Here is a 9,423-nt window from a genome sequence, read left to right on the forward strand (position 1 = left end):
TCAGATTGAGACTGTCCGTGTTATGAATATGAATGAACTCTTTCCTACTGATGATAATGACTCAGAAAATACACCTGGCATGTGAAGAACACAAAAATGAAGCTGTTCCCCTCTCCTCCCCCTTGAGTGAAAAGCGTAAAGGCTGGGGGTGCTGCGAGACCTAGTAGGAAGTAGCTGGTTCAGATTAAAATGTATTTGGGTATATTTGTGACCTGCCTGACTTCTGGACCTTCCAGCAAAAATGGAGAGGAATCACAGTCCTAAAACATGTCTTTTAAACAGATGACCTTTGCCACTTTTGTCTCAGAGATGCCCTAGATGAGTGAGTATTAAGGGTACAGACATTAGGGTCATTGTAAAGGTATTAACATATTATAAGCTTTTAATGCTAAACCCCTATGAGACACTTTTAAGAATGAATGAATACATTCTTGACAGATCTGTGGGGATTTAGTTAAGCTCTGTGGATATGACACTGCCTTTTCTCCTGTTCACTGTGGTAGCAGCTGTGCAGTGCATGTCTGTGAAAAGCCTGGGGTCTCAGATTCACAGGCACCAGCGCAGTCCCCATGTGTTTCCGGTGTACAAGAACTTGGTAGACCACAGTGGGTCAGCCAGTTACAGCTGCCTTTTCCCTTTGCCGCAGGTATGGCACGGAGAGGCCCCGCTCTCGCAGCCCCATAAGCCGCTCCCTGTCGCCCCGATCCCACACTCCCAGCTTTACTTCCTGCAGTTCACCCCACAGTCCAATGGGGACCGGCAGGACTGACTGGGGAAATGGGAGAGAGTCATGGGATCAGTCCCCGTATTCTCGACGGGAAGAGGAAAGAGACTGCAGAGAATGGCGAGAGAATGGGGATGAGAAGAGGGACAGGACTGACACGTGGGTACATGAGAGGAAACATTATTCCCGACAGTTGGACAAGTTTGATTTGGATGAACGGATTGAAGGAGGCAGAGGGCACAGAGAAAAATATTTAAGGAGTGGTTCCCCTGGCTCCCTTCACCCTTTATCTGGCTACAAGAGCAGGGAAGACGACTACTACCGAAAAACCTCTAAGTCAAAATCTGACAAGTTTCAGAGACAGCTGCAGGATTTACCTGGGAGATCTAAGAGAAAGGAAGAGGCAAAGCTAAGGGAACGCAGGCATTCCTACAGCGAGGATGCTGCCAGGGAGGAGGCAGCTGAACAGAAACACAGCAAAGCATCTGAGGGCTCCAGGCAAAAACAAAGTGGTAAGAATAAGGTGAAGAAAGCTGAAAAAGACCAAGAGGAAGATGCTGCTGCTGAAGGCAGTGATGTGAAGGAAACCAAACCTCCTGAGAATGAGGTAAATAGAGATCTGAAACTGTAAGTAAGAAGAAGGTAAATGCTGAAGTAATATATTTTCTGAAATATTTTAGATCAGTTGTTGTGGGTGTGGTGCTGGTGACATGCAATGTTTTGCCATGATAAAATCAGGGAATATAGTCCTAGAAGAGATCTTGGGAGCTCATCTTGTCCACGTCTTTGCCCAGATCATGCAGATCTATTACAGTGTTGTGGTGTTGGGTACATGGACATTGTCTTTCTCTGTCAAGCACAGAACCTCTGGGTAACCAGTGAGGGGAAGGGGACAGACAACTCACAACAAAACCAAGTGACAGTCTGCTGTCTGCATGCAGGTTGTGTGTGCAGGGGCAATTGCCCTACTGCTCTCTCTTCTAAGTCTGTGCAGAATACCCCATAGCTGCTCTCTCTGCATCCATCACCTCCTTCCACTGCCTGTGAAGTGAATTGAGTTATCTGGGAATTAAGTGTTATTTTACAGGGACGCACAGTATTTGTAGAACGATACAGGGAACTGGTTGTTATACGGCTAAAATGGGGAATGAACTTTTAATGAGGAACATTTTATTTTTGGTCAACTCAGCAGAGCAATTGGTTTCTGTTAATCTTATGTCCCTACCCTCAGCTGTGGCAGGGATAATTCACACCACTCCCTTCAATGTGCTGGCAGGAATCTCTTCCCATGGCAGAACAACTGAATCAGCTCACCTGTAAAATTACGGGATCTCTGGAGAAATACTCCTGGTTGGTAAAGTGGCAGCGTTTGTGGGTTTGATTCTCCACTGGGAAAAAGTGGAGAGGGAACAGATCAAGATGCCTCATTCGCTCAGTCCCAGTACAGCCCATGCCCATATCCCCACCCTATGGGGATCTTGTTACTGGCTCTTGGCCACCTTGCCTCCCCCGGTCCCCCCCAGTGATACACTGTCACCATCCACCCCTGGGGATGCTGGCACAGCAGGCTGCAGAGCTGCTTTGCTGACCAGGGGTCCATCTCTAGCTTGTGACTTTGTGCTGTCAGGGCCATCTTTGGTTGTTTTCAGTTGACCTTATGTTCATTCTTTTCATGTGGGGGCAAGGTTGGTGGAAATCTCTAGATCTTGTAACTCAGCTAGTCTCTGTAACAGGCAGCAGCACTACCTCATGCCATAGATATGTGTGTCTGTACCACCTTTTGTCATCTCTCCTTTGGCTGGTATTTCACCGTGATGGATGGTTCCTTGGGAGGAGATGTCAGAGAGAAATGTCAGACAGCACCCTAAATCACCAGTGTTGCACACTCCTCTGCGTGTTTTTCAAGTTATTTTAAAGTTGCTTTGTTAAAGGCACACCTCTCCAGGGACTACTGCTAATAATTTATTTTAAAAGGAAGAACTAGGTTTGAATGTCTTGAACACACACTTCTGCTTCGCCTCTTTTTCACCAAGTGCCAGGTAGTACTGTGGTTTTGTTCTTCCAAAATATGAACTGTGCAAGCAGTTGCATTCTCGACTGATCCTACATCAATAAACAAAACAGTTGAGGTCTTTTGCAGAGTTTCGACACTGCTGCTTTTCTTGCCATGTCTGAGCCAACATAACAGATGTGGGTAGAGAACAGAGGATTGGAGGCTGGAAATTTTAACGAATTCACATTCTCCCCCACCTGTCTTCTAGCCAATTCTATGATGTAAACTACATCTCTCTAACTTTGTTTAAATTTCTTTTTCTTAATCCTTACTTGTGCAGCTTTGCTAATGCAATCCAATTCTTGGGTCTTTTCCCACAGCCCAGTTGACTTGCATAAACTTTAGAAATAAAGAATGTGACCTTGTGGTGACTTTGCTTCCCTAAACCCAGAATAGAAACATAATAGAGCACCACTGTGTGTTGCCATATGTGTATATGTTGTATTTATTTTAGCTTGGAAAAGAGGAGCAAGTTCCAGAGAAGAGCTCACCTTCAGCTAATAAACAAGGAAAAGAATCTGGAGAGATTCTGGAAAACACAAGAAAAGAGAAGGTTGGTGACACGTTGTTGGTGCAGCTTCCATGACACAATGAGTGAAACCCCAGGTTTGGTAGCACATTCTCCCAACTGAAATATTAAATACCCACGGAAAGGCTTGTGAAGGGGTTATAGAAGGGGGTTGTATAAATTAACTTGCCTTATCTTGACCTCTGCTTTAAGGGATAGCTTTTCCTGAAGTCTCCAGAACTCTTTTTTTAGTTGCTCTTTGCCCATGTACATTGCTTCACATGCATAGCCCTTGGCACTGGCAACTGTAAGTAATGTATGCCCGAGTGAACTGTGTAACTTTGTGAACCGTGCCCAAAAATAGGGGATGTGGTCAGCTGGTGGAGAAGGAGGGGACTAATGATGAAAACTTTTCAGAACATTGGCCTTAGATGGACTGTGGATAGTAGCCTCTTCTGATTGTTTCTGTTTTTAATTAAATAATGTTTTTACAGCACCCCTACTGCAGCATCGCAGTCGGGGACAGCAATGTCCTTGGAATTCCTCCAGCTTCATATCTGTAGGGTCATGGGTTGATGGTCAGATATGGAAGCTATTGATATCTGTTGCTGTAGAAAACTGATCTCCTGGCAAGAACAGTGTCAACTCCCAGAGTTTTCATGCTGTTTTAGGATTCTAGGAGGGGAAGTGTGGGAATGGCCAAACAGGAGGAGAATACAGATTATTAATAGATTATGTGTACACAGTGAGTCTGGGAGTTGAAATCTAAGCTGCGTGTCTTAAAAGTAACATATACGTTATAATTCTAATACTTCTGAAGTCCAATATTAGTGTCTGAGTCCTGTAAGTCTACAACTGCATATATGAGGTATTTCAGATTATGTACCTTGGAGTGTAACTGTAAAACTGATTTTTCTTAAAGTCTAGGCCAATCTCTACCAACACAGTCCCTGGCAGAGGGCTCTTGCTGGTGGATGGAAATGACTACAGAAGGTAGCCACATTTTCTCAGTCACCGTAGGAATTTAAAGGACCTAGTCCAGCAAAGTGAAAGCCACAGTGGCTAGACTGAGGTTCAGTATATTCTCATTGTGCTGCCTATTTCTCGCCACCCTGGGATGGAGATAGAGAAAGGGGAGAGGTTCATTTCCTTGGGGATCACATAGTAGAGTCAGTTGCATAATAAAGTATAACAGGTTGTGCCTTGTTCTGCTGCTTACAGAAAAGTAAGGAGCAGGAGACTGGAGAGACTGTAATCCCCAAGGCAGTTACAGGATCTCCACAAAGTGAAGTTTATGTGACAATTAAAAAGAGATTGCTTGTCCTTGTGCATAAGGTTTAAAATCACAACACCAAGGCATATCGTTCTTTGGAACTAAAACATGAGAGGGGTTAGGCATGGCCAGATCAAAGTTCTTCCTGGTTACTGATGTTCAAAGCCCACTTTTTAACAGTGGTGATCTATAATCACTGATCTCTCAAATGTTTTACATCTTTGTGACAGGACCGAGACTGGGAGAGTGGAAGTGAGATAGAAGGTGAGACCTGGTATCCTGCTAACATGGAGGAATTAGTGACAGTAGATGAAGTGGGAGAAGATGATTTAATTATGGAGCCGGATATAACTGAGCTTGAAGAAATAGTACCAGTTGATCAAAAAAATAAAACTGCTTCAGAATTGTGTCCCTGTATGTCGACCATGTTAGAACTGAAAAACGATCACAGCCACTTAACCAGGAGTGAAGACAAGTTTGCCCATAAAGCTTTAGAAACAAACTTCAGATCAGCAAAGGGCAGTGTAGCTTCTAGCGGCTGTCAGGATGATGATGAGGATGATGATAATGATGATGCTATAACTGAAGCATCAAGCCTAAATCTGGACCCTGAGCAGAAGCCAGAGGAATTGCAAGAAGACCAATCTGCTAAGGAGTCTGATCCCCAGCTGAAGGAAGGGAAAATTGATAAGAGCTCTGACACTCGCGTAGAGCCCGAAGATCACCATACACCTTCTGTTCATCTGAAAGAAGAGACTCTCCAGCTCCCTGATACATTTATAGATGATTACAAACAGATGGGATCACAAGGAGCTGAGAGCAGAGAAGTTATAGAAATGCTTGTTAAAAACGCTGGTGAAGAAACAAGACACGGAAGCCAAGAGTGTCCAGAGGCCAAGGGTAACTACTGTTTTTTTTCTTTTCAGCCTGCAGAGAGCTTTGCATTATTCTCTGACAGTAGACTGAAATTTATTGCTAACAAGAATAAATGTTGCTAATAGTATGAAGATTTGTCCTTGGAGCAGCTCAGTAAAAGAACCCCAGTGCCTTTCGCCAAGCTAAACCATTAGAGGCTCTTAGCTGAATAGTGTAAAGGAAATATGATAAGCAGCTTGCAAACTTTCTGAAAGGCATAAGCTGCTATAATTGTCATGTCAAGGTTCACATGAGTTTAGCTGAACTCTTTCAGTGCCCTGCTAAATTTATTTTGAATTGTCAATGAAATGAGTGACAGTCTCTGAAGGTCAACAGAAAAGTATCTGTAATGTCTGGCTGGCTCCTGGACAAGGTGGGTATTCTTACACACTGTACTGAAGCGTTAGTAACATGGAAATCATCCGTAGATTGTTACTTCTCAGTCCCTGTTCATGCAAATACGTGCCTTTTGTCAGGACTTGCCTTATCATCTCCTGTTAGGTACCGCATGCTGCCTTTAATATAATATAACTGATAGGACACGCTGTGAGATAATGCCAATAAATGTAATCATAGCTGCCTATTAATATTTTAGCTGTTGGGAAAAAAAAGATCTTGAGTGTCTGAAAGTGAGTTCAGTTCCTTGTCACACTTTCAAATGAAACTTGAGTGAATGGGCTGTGTATAATGAGGGGAAGTGGAAAACAGCATAGAGCATGTTGGCCAGGCATGCTCTTTTTTGTTGCTACCAGAGTCCATGTGATGGAGAAGGGTTTGTGAACAGAAGCTGCTGGAAGATTTTTGAGGGTGCAATTTTTCACCAGAAAAAGCTGAACATTTAATGTGAATGTCTGATTTTAAACTAACTTTTTGTTAGTTTGGGACAGATTTGAAACTCGCTCAGTTTTCAATACTTACCTGTTTGGCCTGAAGACACTTTGCCAGGCTTTACATATTTGGAGATAACACTGCCACGCAAACTCCCTGGGACTGGGAATGGCAAGGTTGGCTCCCCTGGGCTGCCCACTTCATGGGCAGCCAGCTGATGAAAGAGTTGGGTATCCCAAGAGCATAGTTACTTCGGTGTTTTCAGCATCTCAGCTTCCAACTTGCCAGCAGGGAGCCTGGAAGCTCCAGGGGAGCTTGTGCTTCCCAGGTTTCTGCCATGCACTTGGTGTCTGGTATCTGCAGTGCAAGGCTCTAGGCTCTCTGCAAATGCAGCTGCCAGCTCAGAAGCCCAGAAATCAACTTAAGTGGGACTTAAGTTGCCACAAAGGCCCTGGGTGTCTTAAGAAGAGCTAACTGAAGCTTGTGGGTTTTCCAGGATCTCTGCTGCAGATTTGGAAACCTGGGATGGGCTTAAAGTTGACTTGAAAGCCAACCAGTCAGGATTTTATATTATTTTCTTTTAAATAATGTAATGGATGTATTTAAAACAATGAAGAAAAATTCATTCTTATAAGCCAGAAATTGCAGATCTTTGAACTACAGACTTGAAAGACAGGAAGGGTTTGGTTTGGGCAAAAATATATTTGTTTTATGAGAAACTATATCCCTTATCTAGGTGAAATTTGCAATGCAATAGAAATTTTGTCAGGGTAAGGGAACTAGTTCTTTGATGTAAGAACTGAAGAATAGGAATCAGACCAGTTTATCTGTAATTCTGTTGCTCTGTGATAACAAATTTATCTTTTTTTAAATAAAAGCAATTCACATGTTAGGAAGGGAGAGCATCTGTTCTTTTGACTGGCTTTATCTGCCTCAGCAAATCAATCCACTGTTTTCCACACCTTGAATCTCCTGCCTGTGTCCATTAGTGTTGGTCAGCAGGGGCGAACCATCCCATCCCTACTGGCCAGGAACCAAAATCTTTAAGTGGCCAAGAGCCGTAAAGCAGAAACTATCCCTTGGAGAGCTGAGGATGGGAGAAGAGTGACTCCAGGGAGAAGATAACAATGGTGCTGCAGGGGTCCTACCAGAGGAAGGTTTGCTCTGCCCATGCAGCTCCTTAGGCAGTTTGGGGATTTGCTTTCAGCAGGTCCTGCTGGCCCCCCCTTTCTCAGCAGCCCCTGTGTTAGCCCAGCTCCATCACTGGTCTTGCAATACTATACGTGGTTATGGAGCTGCAGTCGGACCATGCTTGTGCCAGAGGCACATATAATGTTATAGATCTATTTAGAGATTAAAATATGAAAAGAAAAAACATAACGAAAGTGAAATTAGAAATAGAAAAATGGTCTACTGGGAGAAATAGGGGTGACTGCAGTGTGGTATAGCTGTTGGAGTTGCATTGAGTAGGCCTCTGATCTGAATGGAAAAGCATTTTTTCCAGATTTTACTTCATTTATAGATCCATCCAGAAAGTGTTCCCAAGAAGTCTACAAATGTCTCTTTACATTAATAAACTGTTTTCATTCAATACATTTATTCATTTGTTAAGCAAATTCTAGGTACCTGGAAATAAGATCTCTGGAATACCCGGAGGTAGAGTCTAAAAGAAGGCACTCTCCGCCAGGCTGGGAACAAGAGGACGTCTTCACCGAGCTCAGCATTCCCCTGGGTACGTTCAGATGCCCAGGCCACCCTCGGCCTGCAATGCCGCCCACTGCAATACCTAGAGCTTACAACAAGATGTCACTTTAAGGCTACTTGCTATATTTATTTTCAGAACAGATGTGAGGAGAGTGAAGGAACAAGGTATATGACAGAGGGGTAGCTGTTGGAAGAAACGGGCTTTTGATGATAGATCATTGCTAATTTCATTCCAGATGAATGGCAAAAGATAGCTGTTAATGTCGCTGATGAGATGAAATAAGTTCCCTTGGACTATATATGAAATATATATGAAAAATACTTAGTAATTTAAAAGTCTTTGTCATAAAAGTATTGATTATACTTTCAGTATAAGCAAAAGTATTGGTTTTACTGTGTAAACACTGATCATGAGTAAAACACCTGGAAGAAGTACATCCTAAAGAGCAATCTGTGTAACTTAAGCATGAATTTACTGCTAATAAATACTATTGCTATTCTAGCCCTTGAGGTTACACAGTGGAGTTTCCAGTCAATATTATGTGTGAGAAGGTACATTTTTAAATTTGTATAATATCTAAGAGACAAGTGGAAGGTATATTTGCAATGCACGGGATTTTAAACTGCAGATCAGTATTGCAAAATTAGGGAGATCAGAGAAGTGAATCCAGGATTCAGTCTTCATATCTATGTCATTTAACTAAACAGCAACGTTTTTCTTTGAAAACAAGTTTATTATGGAGGGGAAGGGTTTCAACTGACATTTTAATGTAATTCAGAATTTCTCAATAGGTGTGGAATTTGTGGTGCCTAGAACTGGGTTTTACTGCAAGCTCTGTGGACTCTTCTACACAAATGAAGAGACCGCAAAGACAAGTCACTGCAGAAGTACTGTTCACTACAAAAATCTTCAGGTAAAAACACACTTGAAGCTAGCTAACAACTAGCTCATGGGGTGGATTGTGCGTAAGATAGATGATGCTACAAAAAATTAGTTTTTATTCTGTAGACAGAATTCAGATGAAGTGAAATTTAGATAAGCAAAACTTTTCAGTAGTTCCAAATCTTAGCACACTAATTTCTTACTCCCAGATCCTTGAAATCAACTTCTGGATCTGTCCTGGTTTCAGCTGGGATAGAGTTAGTTTTCTTCCTAGTAGCTGGTACAGTGCTGTGTTTTGGATTTAGCGTGAGGATAATGTGATAACACACTGATGTTTTAGTTGTTGCTAAGCAGTGCTTATACTAAGTCAAGGACTTTTCAGCTTCCCATACTCTGCCAGTGAGGAGGTGCACAAGAAGCTGGTCGGGGGCACAGCCAGGACAGCTGACCCAAACTGGCCAAAGGGATATTCCATACCATGTGACATCATGCTCAGTATATAAGCTGGGGGGAGTTGACCGGCGAGCAGCAATTG

The 9,423-nt window shown here is 42.8% G+C and overlaps 1 protein-coding gene across 1 annotated transcript in view; it reads left to right on the forward strand.

The window, feature by feature from the left end:
• RBM20 (RNA binding motif protein 20) overlaps positions 1–9,423 on the forward strand; it is a 51,916-nt gene that overhangs the window by 37,940 nt on the left and 4,553 nt on the right. Inside the window, exons 9-13 of the mRNA XM_019471643.1 lie at positions 647–1,331; positions 3,232–3,330; positions 4,789–5,458; positions 7,914–8,033; positions 8,798–8,919. Of these exons, the coding sequence (XP_019327188.1) occupies positions 647–1,331; positions 3,232–3,330; positions 4,789–5,458; positions 7,914–8,033; positions 8,798–8,919 (1,696 nt within the window). The remainder of the gene's footprint in view (positions 1–646; positions 1,332–3,231; positions 3,331–4,788; positions 5,459–7,913; positions 8,034–8,797; positions 8,920–9,423) is intronic.

The sequence above is a fragment of the Aptenodytes forsteri genome, unplaced genomic scaffold (genome assembly GCF_000699145.1).
Source record: "Aptenodytes forsteri isolate BGI_AS27 unplaced genomic scaffold, ASM69914v1 Scaffold15, whole genome shotgun sequence".
NCBI lineage: Eukaryota > Metazoa > Chordata > Aves > Sphenisciformes > Spheniscidae > Aptenodytes > Aptenodytes forsteri.